At 45.5% G+C, this 25,137-nt stretch overlaps 1 protein-coding gene across 2 annotated transcripts in view; it reads left to right on the top strand.

Annotated features, from left to right (window-relative positions):
- The window catches only part of KCNQ3 (potassium voltage-gated channel subfamily Q member 3), a 358,351-nt gene that overhangs the window by 298,900 nt on the left and 34,314 nt on the right, over nt 1-25,137 (top strand). For both annotated transcript variants that reach the window (XM_009244103.4, XM_063726814.1), the window contains exons 2-9: nt 2,277-2,367; nt 4,102-4,228; nt 8,183-8,355; nt 12,904-13,059; nt 14,168-14,278; nt 15,828-15,923; nt 18,092-18,186; nt 24,959-24,985. In XM_009244103.4, coding sequence (XP_009242378.3) covers nt 2,277-2,367; nt 4,102-4,228; nt 8,183-8,355; nt 12,904-13,059; nt 14,168-14,278; nt 15,828-15,923; nt 18,092-18,186; nt 24,959-24,985 — 876 coding nt within the window. The remainder of the gene's footprint in view (nt 1-2,276; nt 2,368-4,101; nt 4,229-8,182; nt 8,356-12,903; nt 13,060-14,167; nt 14,279-15,827; nt 15,924-18,091; nt 18,187-24,958; nt 24,986-25,137) is intronic.

Below are 25,137 nucleotides of genomic sequence, written 5' to 3'. Positions count from 1 at the left end.
CCATCATCACTATCACCACCACCATCATCATCACCACCACCACCACCATCATCACAACCATCATCATCACCACCACCATCATCCCTATCACCACCACCACCATCATCATCACCACCATCATCATCATCACCACCACCACCTCCACCATCACCATCATCACCACCACCACCACCTCCACCACCATCATCACCACCACCACCACCACCACCTCCACCATCATCATCATCACCACCACTTCCGCCACCATCATCACCACCACCACCACCTCCACCACCATCATCATCACCACCACCACCACCTCCACCACCATCATCACCACCACCACCTCCACCACCATCACCATCATTACCACCACCACCACCTCCACCATCACCATCATCACCACCACCACCACCTCCACCACCATCATCACCACCAGCATCACCACTGTCATCACAACCATCATCATCACCACCACCACCACTATCATCAGCACCACCACCACCACTATCATCACAACCATCATCATCACCACCACCATAATCACTGTCACTACCACCATCACCATCATCATCACTACCACCACCACCTCCACCACCATCATCACCACCACCACCACCTCCACCACCATCACCATCATCATCACCACCACCACCACCTACATCATCATGATCATCACCACCACCACCACCACCTCCACCATCATCATCATCACCACCACCACCACCACCACCACTATCATCACAACCATCATCATCACCACCACCATCATCACTATCACCACCACCATCATCATCACCACCACCACCACTATCATCATCATCACCACCACCACTATCATCACAACCATCATCATCACCACCATCATCATCACCACCACCACCACCTCCACCATCATCATCATCAACTGAGAAGATATGGGGTTTAGGGGAGGCAGATATCAGACATGGGTCACGGTCGAATTTCACATAAAATGGCCAAACACAGGAAGGAGTTGGGGATCTTGTTTATGTTCCTGGGCATGATTGGAGACACAAAGATTCAGGTCTGAAGATCAGCAGGTTTATAGATCAGAAAATATGATCAGGATCACTAAGGGTCAGAGGCAGGACTTGGTCCCAGCCAAGGTCAGAAGGAGACATTTCCATCCTCCTTACATCATGGTCCTTATGGTCACACCATGAGACAACTTTCTGTTTATCTGGACTGTGAGCTCATGAGGACAGATCCAGCTTATTCATCATTGAATTCTAGCTCTGTATGCTCAGTGTCTGCCATTTAAATATTGAATGAATGAATGAACAAAAGCTAAAAAAGCATGCGTAGAACCTAAGTAGAGTAGAAAACCAGAGTACCTGGAGTAGGAGAGCTTAGAGTATGTACTACCAAGCTTCACCCATAAACCCTAGCTTATAAATTCCCTCTTGGACACCCAGGGAACCTGGTACTGACAACTAAGCCAAAGACTCTCCACCAAGAGGGAGAACCATTTTCCTTGGTAAAACAATGAAACATGGACTGTCTCTCACTTTCTCTCTCTCTCTCTCTCTCTCTCACACACACAAACACACACATGCACCTCACAGTTTATAAAGATAACAATCTTAAATAATTGTTTGTAGTTCACTCCTGCCTGAGCCTGGTCATGAACCAGGTGACCTCTCTGTGAATTTTAAAGGACCAGCATTCTGAATCCTTCAGTGTGGTAGTTCCTCTTCTTTCTAGCATTTCAAAAACAATTCCAAAGATCCCCAATTGAAAGAGCTTCCATTGACTGTAAAAATGAACAATATTCATACTTGGCGACAATATTCATACTTGGTAACAGAAGCCTTTGCTGAATTTTTCAATCTTTGGAATAAAATTGTGTTTTCTTCATTCTAAGAAAACATTTTCATATATTTTTAAATCAGTCCTATGTGTGTAGAACACATTATTAATTCATATTCTTATTGACTTGTGAAAAGTTGTCTTGACTTTTGGACTTTCAGCAATGTCCTCGAGGTTGGAACCAGATGATCTAGTTTAAATTCTAACTAGATAATTCTACTAACTAGCTGGTTAAGTAAAAGTATGCACATTGGTCAACTTCTCTCACATTGTTTTGTTTCACTGGGATGATCGTTTCCGCCTGCCTTGCAGGTTTGTCATGAAGATTGAATGGGATAGCATATAAAGCACATGTCAATGTCCAGCGGAAGTTGCAGCTTCATCCTGGAAGACACCTTTCCCCATCTTAGCCTCAAAGCAAGCCATGACTCAAAGGTTCCTTAGTCTATTTCTTTCTTCCCCTCCAGGTTCCTGATTGTCCTGGGGTGCTTGATCCTGGCTGTCCTGACCACATTCAAGGAGTATGAGACTGTCTCAGGAGACTGGCTTCTGTTACTGGTAAGATTGCATTCTGGGGTAAATGCTTCTGGTTGGGCTTCCACAGTGATGAAAAGGAGGTTGCCCTTGGGTACACTCCTCCCTGACTGGTTGCAGCTTCTTGTAGTCTCCAGTCAAGTCCAGGCCCAAGGAAAAGCAAAGCCTCCATTACTTGGTATGGCCTGCCATGGGCACATGTGGGGTGAAGAATGGCATTCCTGGTAAACATTTGCTATTCCACATTAGAGAGAAGGGGAAATAAAGTCAAAGCAAAAACCAATGCATGTTATTAAATTATAAAATACAGCTTCCCAATCCTCTAAAAGTTAACACAAAGGCATGTTTCATTCTAAAACCTGTCTCTGCTTTTTCTTCCTGGTATCCTACAATATAAACTCCAAGAATCTCTCATTCTCTCCAAGGCCAGGTACAGAATTCCATTTATACATGAAACTCTTAAATCTCCCCTCCTGGGGCCTCCATTTGTTTTCACTCTCTGTCCTCCATCAGGTGGTGTGATGGAAACAGAGCAGGGTTAGAATTCTTGGGCAAGTCAGCTAATGTACCCCTGACTCCCTTTGCTCAAGTCCTTGCCTAAAAAATGTAAGGTCAGGTGAGCAGCAAATGCAGACATGGGCTGGGCCCAGTCTCAGTGCCTGGTTGAGAGGAGGCTCTAGCAAGGGCTTGCTCCTTCTGTAGCCACAGGACAGCACTGGTCAAGTGGCCCCTTGAATGACCACACCCTTGCGTGATTAGGAGTCAGCCCTGCCTCTTCAGGGCAATGCCGACTGCATGGGGTGAGGCCCCATCCTGCACGCAGGGCAGTGGTGTGGCCCCCTAGTTAGGGCTTTTAAAATAGTGGAGCCTTCTTCTCACACCGGGCAAGCCATCGAGGCACCAGAGTCAGCTCTTCCTTCTGAGAGCAGGGGTTTGCAACGGCATGTCCCAGAGCTGAGACCTCGGTGTGGAACTCCCTGGAAACCATCCAACTCCAGGAACTAGGCTCCGGGGATTGTTGGGGATTGTCCTGGAGCAGCAATGCCTCAGGGCACCCAGAGAGGTCACAAAAGAGAGAGAGGCAGAGGTGTTGGTGTCTGATCATCAAGGGAGTTGCAGGAGAAAAGGGGGACCCTGTGTCCTGGAGAGTGTGCTTAAGCTCCTGGGCTCTGCAGCCTAGTTACTTGAGCCTGAGATCCCTTCTTCTCCACTTCATAGCCTTGAAAAACTTGTTTAACTACTCTGTGCCTTGGTTTCTCAAAATGTAAGATGAGAATAATATTATCAAACACTTTGAGGGCTGCCTGGCCCAGGAGCCAGGCTTAATAGCCATTAGCCACAATTAGCAACGCCAGGGTACAGGCACTTGGTGGAATTCATAGATTGTGTTTCACTGATATCTCTCTTTTCAACCCGACTGCACTTCTTAGGGGCTTTTCATTCATTAAAGGGACTTTTAAAGCTGATCTATTGGAACAAAAACATAGAAAAAAGAAGGAGTAATCACTGTACCAGGTTTAACAGCATTAAGGACAGTTAGCTCATCAGAATGAAGACGGGAGGCCTCCAAACTGAATGGCAGTGATGGATCTGTTCTCCCGGTTCCCCTTCCCCGCCCCCATCCCCAGCCATCCCTGCCAACCAGACAACCAGCAACAACACAAAATGGAGTTCTTCAGAACTTCCGAATAGAAATCACCAGCTCCCGACAAGTGGGTCTCGGTTAATCAGTGCCTCTCCGTATGCTCTTCCATGCAGGAGACATTTGCTATTTTCATCTTTGGAGCCGAGTTTGCTTTGAGGATCTGGGCTGCTGGGTGTTGCTGCCGATACAAAGGCTGGCGGGGCCGACTGAAGTTTGCCAGGAAGCCCCTGTGCATGTTGGGTAAGTCCTGACCCTGAGCCTCCCAGCCTCCTCAGTTCCCTTCTTTTGGGGCATTGTTTCTCTGAGAAAAGTTTAAGCAGCTATTCTGGGAAATCACGCGGCACTGTGGCGGCCAGCTCAGCCCCTGACGCTGCCTCGATGAGAAGGGACAGTGTCAACCTTCTGGGTCCTCAAATTCCTCCTTCTGTGACTGGTCCTCATAAGGACTGCACAGGGCAGGGATTCTTATTTGGCGGGGGAGGGTGTCACTCTTGGCAATTGGGTTGTGGAGCAGCAAGCAGGTTGCAGGGTATTGAGCATCCCCAGTCCCTGGACTAGTAGCACCCCCAGTCACTGTGACAATCAAAGTTACCCATACATTTCCAGACGGGTTGGGACAGAAGCTGTAGGCGTGACACCGTTGCTGGCTGAGAATCTACTTCTACAGCATCACGTTATGTCCATTGTACAGAAATAGAAACAGAGGATCACAGATCTGAGTCATTTTTCAGTCATGCAGGAAACAGCAGATTCTGTCCTAACACCCAGGTGTGGTCTTGCTTCTTAATCCAATGGTTGCTTTGACAGGTGTCACTGGAATCCTTCCATTTGTGTGCAGGCAGTTTGATAGTAGAGGAGGTAGAAACTCTCACCAACCTATTGGTCTAGTGTGGACTAAAATCCATGGAGTCACAGGACAAAATCTCCTTGAGTGACGGGTAGGAGTCTTGGAGCTTCAAATCCATGGGAAGGTTGGAATTACAGGATCATAGAGTGTCAGAGCTGGAAGGACCTCCAAAGGCATTTAGTCCAACTTACCCTCGTGTCTGATGCTCCAGTCCCCAGCAGCAGCCATTAAGTGGTCACCTGGCTCTGCTTGTATGCCCCTAGTCACAAGGTGCTCATCACTCATCCAGGCATTTATCTGATTTTAACTCCTCTGACACTCTTCAAGTATTTGAGTCTAGACATTTTATTCCCCCTCTCCACTCCAGAAGTCTTCTTTTACCAAGAAACCACATTATCAGTGGCTTCAACTTACCTTACATCACGCTTTCTCAGCATCATACTCCCTCTCCTCTGAGCATGCTACTCATTCTTCACTTTACTTTTGAAAAGTCATTCCCAGGACTGAACACAGTCCTTCGGGGATGGACAGCCAGCTCAGAGAAGAGCTGGACCATGTCCTTTGTCCCAGGTGCCAGGCGTCTCTCTGTGCAGCCTGGAGTTGCATTGTCTTGCCCACTCCCAGCTGAAATCTCTACCCTATTCCCACCTGCTGCTAAGGTTGGACTTCTGAGGTTTTGGGGGTTTTCTCAGAATTTTGAATGTAAGGAAGGTATGTGTGAGAGAGAGAGAGAGACAGAGAGAGAGAGAGAGTATGTGTGTGTGTGTGTGTGCAATGTTGGAGGAATTTTTTAATGATTTTTTCATATTTCTTTCTTCTCTCTTCCTTTGCCTTCTTTCAGTATCTAATCCCCACTTTTCTTTCTTTCCTCTCTCCTTTTCTTCCTTCCAAGTTTTTTGCAAGTGCAACACAATTAAGCAGACTTATTTTTCTTCTTTGGCGTGACCTATCCAAGGCTGACCAGAAGTTCTGAGTGTGTGGGTGGTAGCTTTATGATGGATTGTGCCCACATTCAAAGAGACTCCTTCCCAGTTTGAGAACATCCCGACAGATGGACCCCAGACCCCTGCAGGACAGGTGCATCCCCCATGGGGCAGTATCCACTATTTTAAGATCAGCTGCGGTCACAGAGCTCCAGGTCCCCCTCCACCCTCCCTGGGGAGATGAGGCTGGGCCTCAGCATCACACAGTCCTTACTTAGTGCTGCCGTGTTTTCCACTGTACTCATATCCAATTCTTCCACAATGTGGCCCTATGGGAAAGAGGATGGTTATCACACCCATGAACATAATGGCTTTCATATTCAAGGCAGCCTCGGACCCTGCCATTTTCAGTGAAGATGGGTCAGAACTGCCTCATGGAGCATCTTAGACCATAGTGTTTACTACACATCTTGGTGTTCTTTTGTTTTCTCTACAAGCAACATAGATAGATAGGTTTGCACAGATAATCTGAGAAGCCTGGCAAGTGTTGCAGATGTATCAGTATCCAGAGGTTTGGCCCCCAGGTTTTTCCAAAGGCCAGGTACACCTGGAGGACACTTTAATAAGGTAGGAAAGGCATCAGCTTTTTGTTTGTTTGTTTGTTTTTTGTTTTTTGGTTTTTTTTGAGACAGAGTCTCACTTTGTTGCCCAGGCTGGAGTGCAGTGGCACGATCTCAGCTCACTGCAAGCTCCACCTCCTGGGTTCATGCCATTCTCCTGCCTCAGCCTCCCAAGTAGCTGGGACCATAGGCACCCACCACCGCGCCTGGCTAATTTTTTTTTGTATTTCTAGTAGAGACAGGGTTTCACCATGTTATCCAGGATGGTCTCGATCTCCTGACCTCATGATCCGCCTGCCTCGGCCTCCCAAAGTGCTGGGATTACAGGCATGAGACACTGCGCCTGGCCGGCATCAGCTTTTTTGGCAAATGTGCCTTGATATGAGTTGAGGAGATTATTCCAAGCTGAGAGACCAGAACACACAAAGATATGGAGATGTGTGCTCAATGAACTACACAGGCTTCTGGCAGATTCCCAGGAGCCAGAACATAGAGGGCTTTGCAGAGCTTGGACTTTTCCCAGTGGACAAATACTTCCTTAAGTGTGTTTCTTGGAACCGTTGGAGCCCTTGCAAAAAATAGTTCTGTGGTCAAAATATTTTGGGAAAGACTATACTTCACTTGTATAATTGAGAACCACAGTGTGTATCTGCAGATTAAAGACTCTGAGAAGCCCTGCAAACCCCATGAATATGTACAATTATTATGTTTCAATAAAAAAATTAGTGACACCAAAAGTAAATACACTAATAATTTTTGAAACCCATTTAATGGAGTTTTTCTCCAAATTTACTTGGCCATATGGTCTTTTTTACTTGGTAACTCTCTGCAGGAAAGTGGGGTGATAATTGATACGGAAATTGACTACAACAAGGAAATAGAAAAGAGATCAGTTCTTCCCCCTTCCATACTAGATGATTTGATGTCAAGAGCCTGCTTAACCATGTCAGAAGTGTCTCGTCCCCTTGTTCCATCTCTGAAATGTCTGTAGTGGACATTTTCATGCCATCTCCTGATACCAGCATCCCACATCATGGGTGGGCCTATCTTCTTTCCACAATCTACCCCAAAGCCTTCTCTCAAGCTTAAGGAGATCACTAGGCCAGTGTAGCTCAGATGTGTGGGAGTGTTGACAATGCTAGGGATGACCTTCAACCAGCAGGAGGCAAGAAACAGATGTCCCAGCCTCCCATTTTTCAGATGGATAATCTTGGGAAGTCTGTATACAGCTCAAAGGACTCAACAGCGGCCTTGATAACACCCCCTTACATTGTCTTTTTTTTACATTCTCTCTCTCCTTCTGTCATCACTTCTGCTTCCTAAGATCATCTTCCAATAAATTACTTGAACCCAAGTTCCTACCTCAGGTGATGCTTTTAGGAGAAACACATATGGAAACAGTGTCTGAGTGTCAGGCTTTACCTCCATAGGCTGAGCAGCTGCAGATCTCCTCTGGGCCCCAGAGTGAATCTCAAGGACCATACTGTGGGGGGCCTTGGTAAATTGCTGCTCTGGAGCCAGCATTAAAGTGTGGTAGACCTATGTCCAATCCCAACCCAACTACTTCTGTCCAGGTGGCCTTGGAAAGGCACTCAGGCTCAGAGCTTCAGTTTACTCATCAGTCATGGGAGAATAATCCCACTTACCATGTGTGGCTGGTGGCAAGATTCAACAGCAATGCTCAGATTGTCCCACCGCTTGGCACATGCTGGTCTGCCAGCAAACAGCACCTATGATGATGCCATTGCTTTCGCTTGACCTTCCTTTCCCTCTTCCCTCCCACTCTGTCTGTCCTCTCTCCCAGACATCTTTGTGCTGATTGCCTCTGTGCCAGTGGTTGCTGTGGGAAACCAAGGCAATGTTCTGGCCACCTCCCTGCGAAGCCTGCGCTTCCTGCAGATCCTGCGCATGCTGCGGATGGACCGGAGAGGCGGCACCTGGAAGCTTCTGGGCTCGGCCATCTGTGCCCACAGCAAAGTAAGTGTGGTGGAGAAGCTACAGGACCACATGGGCTTCCCACCCACCTGTGCCCTTCCATGACATCCCTTCCTTTACAGTGTCCCCAGAAGGCAGTCATTCTGCCACCCTTGATGATAATGACAAAGAGGAAGAGGAGGAGGAGGAACAGGAAGTGGTGGGGCTGGGGTGGGGGCAGGAGCAGGTGTGGTTCAGGGAGCACGAACAGGTGGAACTGAGCTTAGGTATTGGCTCCACCATATGCAAATGACTTTGGCCAAGTTGCTCAGCCCTCTTTGGCCCTCAGTTTTCTCACTTTTAAAATAGGAATGATAATGCCTATTCCTTCAGATTTTTGAGAAGATGGAATGAGCTCATTCAAGGCCACATGCAGTGGGAGAAGAAGGCTTGGGAATCACACAGGCTGGTTTGAATCTGAACTCTGCCTCTGTGACGTTGGGAATTTTTTGTGTCTTGGTTTCTGCATTTATAAAATTAGAATAATAATGCACTGACCTCATAGGGTTAGATGAAGATGAAATAAATTGATATGTGAAGAGCACTTAGAAGGTACCCAGCTCATAGAGATTGTTCAGTTGCAATTATTATGTAAAGCCCAAAGCACAGTGCCTACAACTTAGTGCTTGACAAGGACTAGCTCATTCTATGAATCAGGTACTATTGCCACTCTATTACACTGATAAGAAAGAAAACACAGAAAGAGGAAGTACCCGCTCAAGGTCACGCAGTGGGATAAAAACCCTGGTATTCCAGTTCTGAGGTTTGTGTCCAGTGGTTTGCTGTTGGCTATGGTGGTGCTCACCTCCCCCAGGTAGATCAGAATCCAGGAGGGGTGGTACTCAGTCCATTCCTTTTCCAGAGTCCCATGTGGCTGAGCAGGTATGGAACCCAAGCAACCAGAATCCAGTTCATTTGGATTCATGGTACTGCCTGTGTTTCTTTCCTATTCCTAACCCAGGTCTTTGGTAGCACTTTGTTTTAATCTAGCTGCTTTAGCTGGATTCTGGAGGAATGAAGGAAAACCCCTGTGTCTCAGCTCAGGCAGAAAAAAAATCCCAAGAGGAGAAATCAGGAGAAATCCCTGTAATGGATGTTCTTTGGGGGTACAAAGCCAAGCTTACCTTGCTTTCCAAGAGAGTATCTTTTTGCACCCATCATGGTAGGCATAATAGATGCTGTTGTTGTCCCACCTAGGTCCCTTTTAATAGGAACCCTATGACCATTTCCTCAATAATTACATGGAAATGTGTCACATACACTGAAATCCCTTTCTTGGGTTCTGTTTCTGGGGAGCTGGACCTGAGGCAGTGAGCTCTGGGCAATTTGACATTAAGGAGCTTAGAGTTTTCCTTGTGCGTGTTAACGTGACCATTCCACCTGTAGCTGGACAGCTCCAGAACATACCTACACAACCCCTGGTTCTCTATCTCAATGACGCACCTAGATACGTTGAAGGGGTAGTGGTTTCCTATGAGATTGCATCTCAGAGTAGAATATGAGCTGGAGAGTCAGACAGCAACTTGGCTCAAAATTCAGCTCTGCCACCTTCCAGCCAGAAAGCCTTAAAGATGTCATTCTATTTTAATGAGCCTCCTCAATGGTAAAAATGTGAATCCTCCTGGGTGCTCATGCGAGAAAAGGTGCATTTAAGTGCCTGGTAAGTCATAGGTGCTCATTAATAGTAATGTTTATTATTCTGAATATGCTGTTCCTCACACACCATACACATAAGTATAGACATAAAGTGGAATGAAAGCATAAAATACCTGGGAATCTTTCAGCTTAGAATGCAATTTCTTGCCATCTGTGTTTTACTTTTTGTCTGTGCTACTTCTGGCTGCAGAATCAGTGAGGTCAGAGCATCCTTTACAGGCCCCTTTCTTCCTCCTGACCTTCTATTTTATCTTTTTATCAAAGGACACGTTAATAAAACCCGTATGGGTTCAGCCATAACCCGTATCCATGGAGCTGAGTTGATTCACAGTTCTGGTAAACACTGGTGCTAAAAATTGCTGGTTTAGGCCCTTGTCCTGTGTTCCTCTAGATTATAATAGATCCCCAGTGCCTGCTGGCTTTTGCCATGTAATTACCAGAGACCATTGGAAGTTTGTGATATAATTCCTCAGTATATATGGATTTGCACTACAGCCAGACCCCAGTGAGGCAGAGACTGTTTCCCAGGGGTGTGAATAGGCTCTGGAGCAGAGCTCTCTGCACATAGACTTAGATTTACGGGCTCTTGTTAGACTCCAAAGTACATGTTGTGAGTCCTCCTGAAAGCCTGTGCTACCAGAGCTGGGAGGAAGCTCTTCCCCAAGGGAATCACCAAGAGTACTGGCAAATGGACATTTATCAATTCATTTCTTCATTCATTTATTCATTGTACTCTGGGCCAGTTTCTATGGCTAACTCTTCTGGGCACTCAAAGATCAAGTGTGGGAGGCCCTGTTGCACAAGGTTAAACTTTCAAAGTTAATGCTTTCACTAGTTAGGATAGGTTAGGTTCTCCTCCCAAAATAAATGAGCCCTAGAGCTCCCACCACCCAGCGCAAAAACCTAGACATCTTCTGGCTTACAGTGTATCTGATGTGTGCTGGGTGGGCCCCTTTCATCTTGAATTATGAGGACTTGAGTCACCAAGGCAGGGGAAAGGAACCTGGAGAATCCTGCAGAACGGATTTAAGGGACAAGGAGGGTTTCACTCCCATCACTTTTCCGTATTGGCTGGACCCCAGTCCCTTAGCCTCAACTTGACTGCAGGGGAGCCTCAGCAGGTAGAGGAGCTACCTGTTGGGGAACAGTCGCAGGTTCTGCCACAGAGCTGCTGGCAAAAATTGTATAAAGTCAGAATTATTTGGAATAACTGCAAAGTAAATGACTCCAAAGTACAGAATTAGGACCCATTTTCACTCCTTATTGGTGACTGTTATACCATCTCATATTAATCCAGAACAGTCAGTTTTTATGTGCACACAGAAACAGACAACTGTTTCTTTGGTTAAGTGCCAGATGAAACTTCTGACTTGCATTTGGGGGCCAGAGAGTATGAAAAAGCATATAAGCAATAGGACCACACTCCATAGGCAAGAGGCTTACGCTCAGGCAATCACTGGGGAAGGACTAGTCCATGTATGTTTCCGTCCTCAAATTCCCTGCAGCACAACCTCACTCACCAAAGAGAATGGCTGGCTGGGTTGCCTGTATTATCTAAGCGAACCCCTCTGCTATAGACCAAACTCACACCAGTACAATGTGTATGTGATGCTGTGGGCAAGGCCAGAGCATAATAGCAAATGAGCATAATGTTGGAGGCTTGGAGAAGTATATTTAGAAAATGGGGGAGGGGGAATAAAGGAACCACAGCTGAACTCTATCTTTCATTGGGGGAGCAAACATCTAGAAAAATTTCATAGTGGAGGTGACATGAGTCTGAAGATGACTCCATGCTCTTTGGTTGGTCCCAGTGTGGGACAGCTATTCAGACTGTGGGACCCATGTGAGCCAAGTCCTGCAGGGAGGCAGGAAGCAACCCTGTCAGGAAGATTCTATTGGCCCAGAAGGGCCAGCTAACTGGCCGCAGATGGTCAGATATAGGAAGGATATCAATGTGAACAACTTTGTTCTCTGAGATGACTCAGCAAGAACGATAGACAGTCTTAAATCTCCAGATTGTGTTCACCAATAACCTTGCCTTTCTTCCTGCCCAACCTACTATGATAAACCTTGAAACTGGAATAGAGTGAGAGAAAGAGAGAAAGTTGGAACTGGAAGGAGCATTAGGTCTTGTCTCCATTAGGGGTTTTGAAACTTCAGTGAAGTTTCCATACATACCATCCTGACTATTACTTAACACTTTTCATTAAATCACCTTACTCTTGTTTACTTAGTCATATGTCCTAGTCTATTATGTGATAATATCCATGAAATTACAGGCTTGATGCCTTCTTTTGCTTCTTTTGCATAGGCTCTAAATCAATATTTAATGTAAAGCTGCATTTCACCAGTGGTACACAAAACAATTTCAGGAACTCTGTGGCTCTGTCCCTTCATTTAAAACATGAAGATACTAAGATTTGGGAGAAGAGGAGAATTTGCCCAAGGCCACACCATAAACTGGTGTCAGGGCTGGGTCTCTGGACAGAGACCCTGCTTTCCTGGTTGTACTGAGCTTTCTCCTTGCTCTACGCAGTCTTGCATAGACCCAAGTCTCCTGAGTCCTGAGCCTTGTATCAGAAGAAGCAGCCACTTCCTCCTGCCTTCTTGCCTTCCTCTGAAGCCTCTTGAGCTGTGATATTGAAGTAGCCCTAAGCTAGAAATCTTCCTGTCCTCCTGGAGCCATACACTTGTTCTGTTAATTAGTGATGAAATAACTACCATGTTAATGATCCCATTTTACAGTGATGGAAGATGAAGATCAGAGAAGGTGAGAGATTTGGCCACAGTCACAGAGCTGGTAAACTTGGACTCTAACTCTGGTGTGTCTGGCTCCAGCATCCACTCAATGACTCCCCAGTGACCACTTTTCATGTCCACTGCTCATTCTTGCAGGAACTCATCACGGCCTGGTACATCGGTTTCCTGACACTCATCCTTTCTTCATTTCTTGTCTACCTGGTTGAGAAAGATGTCCCAGAGGTGGATGCACAAGGAGAGGAGATGAAAGAGGAGTTTGAGACCTATGCAGATGCCCTGTGGTGGGGCCTGGTGAGTCACTACCTTGGAGGCCAACTCTGTGAGATTGACTGTCAAGAGTCAGAGAGAGGTGGAGGGCATCACATGAGCATGCTCAGCCAGGCAGCTGCATTCTGCAGTCAGAGGTAAGAGTCTAGATCTCTTTCAGCTCGGAACCTGCTGACAGGAGACCCTCCTTCAGGGTTGGCACTTGGAATTGACTTTTCTCTAGTGTTTATAAGAAGCCAGGACTTGGAACAGCCTGGTTGCATGGTCGTTTATAGACTTAGCCTTATTAGTCATAGGCTATTTTCAGCCAAGCCATGCATGTGCAAACAAACCCAGTGACAGATACACATGTGTGCTCACACAGACCTGTGTGTGCACAACCCTACACCCACAAGGACACACAGTACTAAAGCTGGCATTCACTGAAGGCTTTCTTTGCTCCAGAGCATCTCTCTGGGTGCTTCACTTTCACTAACCTACTTTAAACTCAAACAACTTCTATCATTAGCTCTTTTTAAAAGTAGGGAAACTGAAGCATGAAGAAGTTAAGTAGCTTCAAGGTCTTTCAGCCAGTAAGTGGCTAACCTGGGATTTGAAGTCAGACAGTTAGGCTCCGGAGGCCACACTGTCAACTGCTCTGATAATCCTGCCTTTCACATGCAGATACACATGCATAAGTGCACATATGCTGATAACATAAACATGTAAACACACACAGGAATATACTAAACACACCAGAACAGACACATGCACAGACATTAGACATGCACACATATATATACAATACATACAAATATACTCACAAGCACACATATATTCACAAATATGGCTATAAATAAAATCACAAATTCACAAATATACACACACATGAATGCTTGTGTACATACACATTTGCAATTGTTGAAATATTTGTTGACTGATTGACTAAGGTAGGAAACCCTTAACTTATCAACAAGTCTCAAGGCATCCATATAAGTTACTAGGTACTTGGTGTCTTTTCTCCTAAGGGAACCTTGTTATGCATAGGAGCATTGCCCAAGCTGATGGAGAGGCTTACAGGTAGAGCTCAGTTGACACGTTCCTGATATTCCTCTCCAGGGGGTACTCCATGTCTGAACTCTTCTCTCTTCAGATCACACTGGCCACCATTGGCTATGGAGACAAGACACCCAAAACGTGGGAAGGCCGTCTGATTGCTGCCACCTTTTCCTTAATTGGCGTCTCCTTTTTTGCCCTTCCAGCGGTAAGTACCTTTGAAATATGACATCCCCAATGTGATGTGCAGGACCCCTTACCGCCTGGTGCCAGCTCAACTTTCCAGTCTCATCTTCTATCCTCTTATACCCTACCAACTCCCTAGCCATTCCCTTAATCATGATGATCCTGCCTTTCTGCCACAGGCCCTGCTGCTTTCCTTTGCCAAAGATTTCTTCACACATCAACTCCTCTTTCAATGCTGCCTTCTTTAGGCTGAGTTAGTTGCTCTGGGCATAACTGGGAATAATTCTGTAAAGGAGTTTCTGGCCCTATGCTAGGATTGCACATTTCCAGATCTGCCTCCCCCAAAGGACTGTGAATTCCTTGGGTTCTGGGATTATATTTTTCATTCATGCATTCCCAGTGCCTTGCACAGAGCAGGTCCTTCATTTATGTGAGCTCCCTTCTCTTGTCCTGTTACTTACTGGCTTATGTAAAAAATACATGTCTCTCAAGAATAAGCCTTGACCTATGATAGAGTAACTTCCCCAACGCCCGGTGTCCAGATATGTAATAATAATGAAAGCAGATTGCATTTGTTGAACTCACTGTGTGCCTGAATCATGCCAAATGCTTTACCCACATCATTTCATTTAATCTTCATGGCAACATTATGGGTTGGGTGCTGTTTTTATCTCAGTTTTTCAAATGTGAAACCCGAGACTTAATTGGGTTAGTAAATTTTCTACAGCCACAAGGCTACTGGGTTGTAGAGCCAGGAATCCCAAGTCCACTGGTTTTAAAACCTGGCTTTTAATCATGAAGCTTGAAAAAAACTTTTAAGTAACAATCTCCCTGCCACCCACTTCATCTTCCATTCTTTCATTGGCGATGTTCTTTCTCTATTTGCAGCCCTACCTTGTCGGTTTTTTTCCTAAGCTATTTGACCTTGAGCAAATGACCTTCTTAAATCTCAGTTTTCTCATCAATGAGTCAGGGCCATAGGAATGTTACAAGATCTTCAAGTTCTCTGTCAGCTTGGAAAGTGTGTGTTTCTGGCCACTTAATCCACTGGCACGTCTGACCTGAAAATCAAAACAGATCCCAATTCTGGGAAGTTCCGGCTATAGTCAAAGTATCAAGTGACAGTTCAAGCAGCTAAAATATTTTTAAAATTCAGTTAACATTACTGGGCATCTATTTTGTGCAGTACCCCTTACTGGCAGTTTATAAAGATTATCTCACTTTTTTCTTAACAAAATCATGCATTAGGTATTATTATCCCACCTCCCTATAGAAAAAACCAGTATGCAACAGGGCTAAGGGGCTTGCCCAGGCCCTCACACCTGGAAAGTGGCAGTGTCAGAATTGGAACCCAGGTCTTCCTGACTTCAAGGCTCATTTCACTTAACCAAGCTCCCTACTCTCTTCAAGAGAAGGAAGGGCTCTTTCCCCCTTCCGTTCTTTGTACAATGTTGTCACTGCAGGGACTTGGAGTGCAATTGAGCCCTACAGTCCCCATTACCCTGGCAATGGAGCAAGAATGCTGGGAGAGTCTAGCTGGGGGCTGACTGCCTGCCTGCCTCTCCCTCCAGGGCATCCTGGGGTCCGGGCTGGCCCTCAAGGTGCAGGAGCAACACCGTCAGAAGCACTTTGAGAAAAGGAGGAAGCCAGCTGCTGAGCTAATTCAGGTCTGTCTGCCTGGGAATGAACTGGAATGGGATTAAGATCCATGCATATGCACATACGTGTGTGTGTGTGTGTGTGTGTGTGTGCGTGCATGTGTGCACATGTGGAGGGGACATACTCATGAACTGGGACAGGACCCAGGATTCCATGTGTGTCTGTGTGTCTTGTGTGTCTGTGTGTGTGTGTGTGTGTGTGTGTTAATTTACCCAGGCAGGAGCAGGCCTGCTTGCACATGCTTACTTGTGGATGGCTATGGGAGTTTCCATGGGTATCTATTTCACCTGTTCTTCTGTGTACTGAAGGTGACAATCCTGTCACTCTCTCATTCAGTTTCTAAGCCCAGCAAGAAATAGACACAGAACTCAAGGATCAACCTATCAGCTTTTTTTTGATATGGTGGCTTTTTGAATTTTTTTGAGACTCTCTTCTCCAGGCTGGAGTGTAGTGGTGCGATCATAGCTCACTGCAGCCTCCATCTCCCAGGCTCAAGCAATCCTCCCACCTCAGCCTCCTGAGTAGTTGGGACTACAGACATGCACCACCACATGCACTACCATGTACACCACTAGACCCGGTTAATTTTTTAAATTTATTTTTTGTAGAGATGAGGTCTTACTATGTTGCCCAGGCTGGTCTCAAACTCCTGCACTCAAGCCATCCTCCTGCTTCGGCCTCCCAGAGTTCTGGGATTATAGGCATGAGTTGTGGCACCTGGCCTCAGCTTTTTTACTGATGGTGTGTTGGAGTTGAGAATTTGGCTTGGACCTGGGGCTGTACTAGGCTTTCTTCTTCTTCTGCTTCCCCTCAGATTTGACCTAGGGACCCATAGGGAAGAGTCAGCCTAAAGTCCAGGTACTTAGCCAATCAGCTACAGGGAGAACAGTCTCTGTCACATCTGCCAAGCAGAGAGCCCATAAGCCAAGAGAGAAAGAGATGCCTTACATGTGCAAAATATTAAACCACTTTTCCCATTTGTGCTGCCCAGGAGACAACCATGGACCAGAGGATGTTGAACATGCACCTGCCAGCCTTCCGTCTCCATCACTAGCCTCACATGGGCTGGGGGTTGCAGGGAGCAGTGAGAGGTGATGAGAGAGGCAGAAGTGTTCCCTCTTATATTTCAGAGGGAGTTCCTGCTTTGTTTTAATGGGTTATTGGAGGATGAGGGCACAGTGAATAGGAAAACAGAGTGTCCTATCTACAGCTGCCTGCGTGCGAGGGCATGGCCACCCACTGGTGAGCTTTCTCAGTTGTAGTGAGTGTCTCTGTGGGTCTGTGTGCCTGACTCTAGATGGTGCGTGATGTCATCCTGCATATTGTGGTTCCTAGGCCTGTCCCAGTTTCCAAGAGCCTGTCCCATTAACTCCCCATACCCCAAACCATCAGAGAATCCTAGAGATTCTAGTATATTTGAGTCAAAACCTCATTTCCTAGGCTCTCTCTTGCACCCAGAAATGGTACAAAAGACTCTGTTCTCATATCTATTTGACTGAGAAGCCTCAGGGAACCTTCTGGAAAGAGTGGCACTTGTTTCTGTTTATTTTTAAATATTTTATTGTTTACTTTTTTTTGAGACAGGGTCTTTTACTCTACAACCCAGGTTGGAGTGCAGTGGTGTGATCACGGCTCACTGCAGCCTCGACCTCCTGGGCTCAATTTATCCTCCCACTTCAGCCTCCCAGGTAGCTGGAACTACAGGCACGTGCCACCGTGCCCAGCTTTGTTCTTTTTTTTTTTTTTTTTTTTTTTTGTAGAGATGAAGTTTCATTATGTTGCCCAGGCTGGTCTCCAACTCTTGGCCTCAAGTGATCCTCCCACCTTGGTCTCCCAAAGTGCTGGGATTACAGGCGTGAGCCATAGCACTGGCCATTAGTACTTGTTCCTTTCAGGGATTTTATGCCTATCACTCTCTTCTCTTCCTCCACTCCAGTTCATCTCTCCATTCCCCCACTCACCACAGCACCAATTATAGTTCCAAGATGGTGAAGGAAGTTTTTCTTCCCAAAGTAGCTTCAAAAAGCCAAGAATCTCGGTTTTTCTGAATGTTGGCTCAATGCACATTCAAATTCTTAGGAGTCCAGGGCTTAAACGTTGTTTTGATGGTGTGGGATTCTGTGCGAAAGTTTCAGGTGGTGCCCACTCATTGTTGCCCCTCTTTTCTGCCCCTCAGGCTGCCTGGAGGTATTATGCTACCAACCCCAACAGGATTGACCTGGTGGCAACGTGGAGATTTTATGAATCAGTCGTCTCTTTTCCTTTCTTCAGGCAAGTGGGGACTCACCTGAATGCTCAAGGCGTGACCAGCCATCTCTCCTGTGGTCTGTATTTTTGTCTGTGGCCTCACGGGTCCCTGGAGAACACTCTTCAGGGCAATGTTTCCCAATTTGGGCTGCACACTAGAATTATCTGGTAGCTTAAACAGTTCTGGCTGGGCGTGGTGGCTCATGCCCATAATCCCAGCACTTTGGGAGGCCGAGGCGGGTGGATCACCTGAGGTCAGGAGTTCCATACTAGCCTGGCCAACATGGTGAAATCCCGTTTCTACTAAAAATGCAAAAATTAGCCGGGCGTGGTTGTGCGTGCCTGTAATCCCAGCTACTCAGGAGGCTGAGGCAGGAGAATTGCTTGAACCCAGGAAATGGAGGTTTCTGTGACCAGAGATTGTGCCACAGCACTTCAGCCTGGGCAGCACAGTGAGCGTGAGACCCTTTCTCAAAAAAAAATAAATAAATAAAAATAAAGAAAAAAAATCTGATGCCTAGGCCACACCTCAAGCTAATTAAGTCAGAATCCTCAGGGCTGGGGCCCCAGCATCAGTATATTTGATGCTCCCCAGGTGATTCCTCTGTGCAGCCAGGGCTTCCCAGTTAGCCAGCACAGAGTGGCATGGAGTGGCTGATAAGGAAAGGTCCAATCAATGTGTGAGCAGGATCAGTGGGTTGAGGAAGTGGGCAGCCCACACAATGAGCCACCCTGAAATCTTGGATGTTCCTCCAACCTGGGCATGGCCTGCACCCACAGACTACTCTGACTCCAGGAAAGGAAATGCAGAAGAGGACAGCAGGAAGAGTCCTCTGGCCACCTAGAGACGCTGTTTCATGTTCTCAGAGGTGGGAGATTGAACTAAAGATCTCAGAGAAAAATAAGAACCTTTTTCTATGGTTATGGAAAAGGGAAGGTGAAATTAATATGCATTGGATGCCCACTATGCTCTAGGCATTCGAGTTCATATTTCATTTATTCCCCACAGGTACCCTATAAAATAAGTCAGAACATTTGAGGTGCATCAGACTTAATGGGGTTATTGTGCAAAGGTAGATCTGGCCTCCACTTTCAGCAATTCTGATGGAGGTGTGATGGTAAATGCATCCTGAACAGGAGCCCCTGGGGTGGGGCTGAGCCAGTGGCCCAGAGTCCACACCTGGAGCCAGGCTGAATGGTTTGTACTCCCAGGCTACTTTCAGAGAAGCTAGCAGAGTCAGGCTCTGACACTTTGAACCAATGTCAGCTACATCTGGAAGCCTTCAAAGCCCATGGTCTTTTCACTACTTGAGCTTCTAGAACAGACTGCATTTTTTTTGTTTTTGATACTAGGGGCCTAAGCTCAGATTGTTAAGTGTATGGGTAGTGTGCTGGACTCCTAGAACCCTTGACTTGGAAAGAAGCATAGATGGACAGTTAGCCTCATAGTTGGGGCTGGAACCTGCCTCAAAGCAAGTTTCTGTCATTGTGTCTACAGGTTCAGTGGACCCTCATGTAACCCAATGCTACTAATAGGGGGCTCTCTCTGTGCCCAGCCACAACTCCTCTGCAAACACACACACACACACATTCATTATCCTCAATTTCTCTTTCTACTCCCATCTCCAGATTATGGAAATAGAAGAGAATTGCAACTCATTTTCCAGCATAAAACCTTCCAGTCAGTGACCATGACAAAGTAAAGAAAGTCCAAAACCGGACCATGACCTCCAGGACCCTGAAAGATTGGGCCCCTGATCACCACCGCCACACACCTCCTATCTTGCTTTCACTCCTCAAAAGGTTCTGATGGCAGGTGCCACTTTCTGTTCAGGACACTCAGGGCACTCCGTCTACTAATATTTTTGATCCCCTTGTATGTATTAATCACTGGGACAACCATGGAGGGACACGGGTGACTTGCAGAGGAATCTAACTTTGATCCTGAAGGCAATGAGAAGCTAGATGAGCCAGAGAATGACATCAGTAGATCCACTTTTCAGGAAGATGATAGCAAAGAGTGTGGAGGATGGATCTATGGACTCAAGTCAAAGCATGGAGATCAGCTAGCAAATATTGCAGGGTTCAGAGTAAGAGGAAATGAGGGCCTAGACCAAGGTAAAAGCAGTTAGAAGGGAGAGTAGAAGGAGGACCTGAAAGAGAACAGGCAAAAGGGACCCATGACTGTTGGGAGAGTTAGAGGGGTCAGAGGAAGCAAGTCTTCAATAAAAGAATGGGAAAGTTTGGGTATACTTACTTGTAACTAGACTTACTTGCTCAGAACATGACTTCCATGTTTCCATTTGATTCTAAAATGCTATCCCTGTTAAAATCATTGAGGATTTGGGATAGCATAAAGCAGGGTCTTCTTAGAATGGGCAGATGACTTCCCCTTAAGAGACCACAGTGACCTTGAACTCAAACAAGAACACTTTGGATGCAGAACCAAGACAATTTCCATTTGGTATGCATCCCAAGGTGTTGGCAATGGGCCCATTCTTTTGGGTTGATGTATTATAAATAAGGCATTGTCCTAGCTGTCAGAGACTTGGAGGAATACATTGTGCTGCAGACAGCTGCTGTGATATGAGAATGGTTTTTAAACTAAGAGAATACATTTCTTTCTTTCTTTTTTGAAGGACAAAAGTATAATGTCCCTAGAGAAATTCATTTAGCAACCATTCTGAAGCAAGGCAGTCCCTTGGGAAAAGAAAGTCCCTGAATTCCAACCCACTCTGTATGTTAATGGCAAAGAAGTAGCTGACAACACACTGGTGTTTTCTTACCTACCTCCTAAAGGTTTTCTTGTCTTTTGTTTATGCTTGTTTTAATAACAACTTTCTTGAGATACATTTCAAAACTCACAAGAGGATTTTACATACCATAAAAGGTACCCTTTTAAAGTGAACAGTTCAGTGGTTTTGAGTATATTCACAAAGTGGGGTATCAATCACCACTATCTAATTCTAGAACAATTTTATTATCCCAGGAAGAAATTCTGTCCCAATGAGCAGATACTCCTGGTTCCCTCTTCTCCTCAGCCCCTGCAATCACTATCTACTTTCTGTCTTTATTTCACCTATCCTGAACATTTCATAGTATAATGAAATCATATAATATATTGTCTTTCTTTTATGCATGGTTTCTTTCACTTTGCATAATGTTTTCATGTTTCATTTGTGTTGTAGCGCCTATCAGAATCTTTTTCCTTTTTATAACCAAATAATATTTGATTATATATACCACATTGTGTTTAATGATTCATCAGGTGTTGGAAATTTGAGTTGTTCCCATTTTTTGGCTTTTGTGAATAATGCTACTATGAACATTCACATACACATTCTGTGGACATATGTTTTCAACTCTCTTGGGTATATGCCTAGGAGTAGGATTGGTAAGTCTATGTTTAACTTCCTGAGGAACTGCCAGACTGTTTTCCATAGTGGCTGCACCATTTTAGATTCCTGCCAAAGGTTTGGAAGGATGAAGTTGCGTAGCCCATCTGCAACATGATGCCATATCACAATTTTCAGCTTAGTGTAGTTCTTTGTTAATTTGCAAGTATCTGTGTTTTGGGGGCTAGCAATGATGGATGATGGTGGTCTGTTCTTATTTTTTTTTTATTACAAATTATAATTATAAACTCACTGTTTTGGAATTGCAAAGAATTTCAAAGAGTTTCAAGTCCAAACCCAATTTTCTATGAGAAAAACTTGAGAGCCCCCAGAAGTTCAGGAACCCCCAAGAAGTTCAGGCCACATACCATGTTTGGCATAACTGAGTGCAAACCCAGGTCTTCTGGTCTGCTGACCAGTGGAGACTGAATGGACTTAGTATAAGTTGGTCATAAGAGTCCAAGGGGGTACAGGAAGATGCTGGGGTAGGAGCGATGGCAGATTATACATTCTTATATACAAGCAGGGATGAGGGAAGCTGTTAAAAATCAGACATTGCTTTTTATCAACAGAGCATGTGCATTGTTTTATTCCTGGTAGAGAGAGTGGAATTATGTCTGACTTTTTATTTTCTGTAGCTGCACCGTTCAATATGGTAGCCACTAGCCTCGTGTGGCTAGTGAGAATTTGACTGTTAGCAGTGCAATTGAGGAACAGATTTTTTAATTTTAAAGTAAATAACCTTCTGTGACTAATGACTACTCTATTGGACAGCATAGCTCTGGATTTGTTAGCTATGAGAACTGAAATGGAAATGAGAAGACTTCATCCACGATGTAGAAAATACTTGACCAAGGACAGGTAGTTCATTGTGTAACCAGGACTTGTTCCTTTTATGACCAGGGTCAAGATTATTGGAGTGCTTAGAAATGGAGAAAGGGGACTGTATGCACTAGTCATTTCCTATGGCCAAATAACATTGGATCTGCTTTCATACATACTATCTTATTTAAGCTTTAGGATGTCCTGGAAGGTAAGTAGAAGGGGTAACTCCATTTTTCATAACCCCGTTTTTATAGGTAAAGAATAAGAGAGTCAATGAGATTAATTAGCTTGCTTAATATCGCTCAGCTGATAAATGATGGAACAAAGATTGGAACCCAGGTCTTGTGCCAAAACCTATGTTTTTATTTTGCATTGTATCTCTGGAAAGAAAACAATATTTAGGGAGAAAACTGGATAAAAGTAAGATGACACAAGGGTTGTTTGGATAATAAGACCCATTTTCGAAGATTGTTGTTTGGGTGGTCAAACTGAGTAAAATGTGTGAGAGTAGCTGTCTTAGTCCCTAGCCCATAGCAAGTGTTCAGTCTGGGCTGATTGAATCTGGGCCGCAAGGGAGTATTGATGCTGAAGGGGAAAGGAAGCCCCCGAATTACTGCCCTGGGAAACCACTGTTAGCAACCATGATCTAGAACACTCTGGAATGTTGTTAAAACCCTTTTATTCATTTAGTCCATTCATTTAGCATATATTTATTGATCATCCCTTATGTGCACTCTATTTGGTATTGGGGATCTAACAGTTAACTGGACAGGTTAACTGCACTGGTCCTTTCCTATCATAAGGGTAGTGAAGTTAAGATAGGGATGTGCTCATGGGATGTTGTGACTTGGAGTTGGCTGGGGCTTTGGCTAGAGCAATCTCAGTAGAGCACTGGACACAGAAGCCAGATGACATGAGGAAATGAGCAAGTGGGTTCAGTGAGTGTAGGTGACAGCTGGAGTGGATGTGAGGCCAAGAATTTTTTTCTTTGATGGAAAGGGTCTAGTAGAGAAGGATAAGTGTGCATATGGGAGAAGGGGAAAGACTAGAGGAGAGAGGAGCAGAGATGGCCTGGTCTGTAGAGTATGGGCCTTCATTAAGAGCATGGGCCCTTCATCCATTGGCACAAAACAGAAGTCCAGTGGGTAGAGCCAGATGGTGAGACCATGGGTAGATCTCAGTGAGAGGGGAGTCAAGGTCATCAGCTGGGAGGAAGGTGGAGAAGTGAGAGAAGTCTGATGGTAGAGGAGGAAGCATGAAATACTCATTATGGAGAGTGAAAGAGGAATGGACAGTGCTAATCCTTTAAACTTTCTCCCTACCATGCCTTCTCTTCCAATATGCCCTTCAGCTGCCCCCTTGCCCTTTCCTTCCCCTTACCACCTTTCCTACTTCTCCTGGCCTCAGAGACCCAGAACATCCTAGAGAGTCACAGCTTTCTGTATCCACCTGCTTTGTGATCAACTAACTCATCACTTTATTGTGCTCGTGGGGAAACAGGCCCAGAGAATGTATGGCCAGCCCAAGGCCACACTGTAACTAAATGCTGAGCTGACCCTCAAAGCAGAAATTCTTAACTCTTTTACTTCTCTGCCACGATTCTCTTGTTCTGTCTTCATCCCTCCCACCCATGGATCCCCATGTTAGGCCAGTCATTCTTTCAACATTTAGTGAGCAGTCTCATGTGCTGGGCTCCAGAGTGCTCATATTTTAGACAAGAAAAAAAAAACCAGACTACATGTAATTCTACTATGATGTGATCCACGTGATAATGACAGAGTACCATTCCACTTGTGAGGGGATTTTCTCAGTCTAGACCTTGGGCAATTGAATAAGAACCCCTAGGAGGGCCCCTCCAGGTGGACATAAAGGATGAGTAGGACTGTTCCAAGCAGGGAAAAGAAGAAGGGAGTTCCAGGCAGAAGGAGAGCCTGAGAAAAGGCTTGGAGTCATGAATATGTGTAAAGCACGGCTGGTGCACCTCCCATTTAGGAGTGAGGGCTCCAGAGCCAGATCACCTGGGTTTGGATCCTGACTTTGCTACCTCCTAACTGTGAGCCCTTGAGCAATTCATTTAATCCCTCTGTGCCTCAATTTTCTCCTCAGGGAAATGGGATGATAATAGTACTTCATAGGGTTGTGATGAGGATTAATTGAGTTAAGACAATGTTCGCTACGATGACAATGGTAGTGACAAAGTTATGGGTGTGTGTGACTGCTACATTATGACATTCCTGGTTTCCTGGTCTGTCTCCACCACCAAATAAATTTCCCGAGCTCAACATGAGAGCTAGGGTAGAGTAAGTGCTCAGCAACCATTTTCTGGATGAATAAATGAATGAATGAGTGGCTGAAAAGAGCCCTGAAAACCTCAGAGCCAATGGGAGTAGCATGGGCTGGGGTCTGGATGGGTAAACCCACCTCCTTCATTGGTTCCCTCCACACTGACCATCCTGTCCTAGAGCTCAACTCTGCTCCATCATCTTCAGAGAGAAGCTTTACAGCAATCTTTTGAGGAAGGATACAGCTGTTTCACGTAATTTATGCTTTATTTTTCCTCCCTCTTCTCTTTCTAGGAAAGAACAGCTGGAGGCAGCATCCAGGTAAGTTTCTGATTATGAATTCCCTTCTTCCCATCTCTGTGTCAAGACAGAGCGTCCTGTTCTGTATGGTGCAGGGCCCCATGGGAGGCCATGCTGGTCCCAAGATAAAGTCTTTGGGGTCACATTGTTGCTAACCACCATAGTCCTCTGCC

Source organism: Pongo abelii, chromosome 7, assembly GCF_028885655.2.
Source record: "Pongo abelii isolate AG06213 chromosome 7, NHGRI_mPonAbe1-v2.0_pri, whole genome shotgun sequence".
Taxonomy (NCBI): Eukaryota; Metazoa; Chordata; class Mammalia; order Primates; family Hominidae; genus Pongo; species Pongo abelii.
The sequence above is the reverse complement of the archived record's forward strand: the minus strand, read 5'-3'. Positions and strand labels throughout refer to the sequence as shown.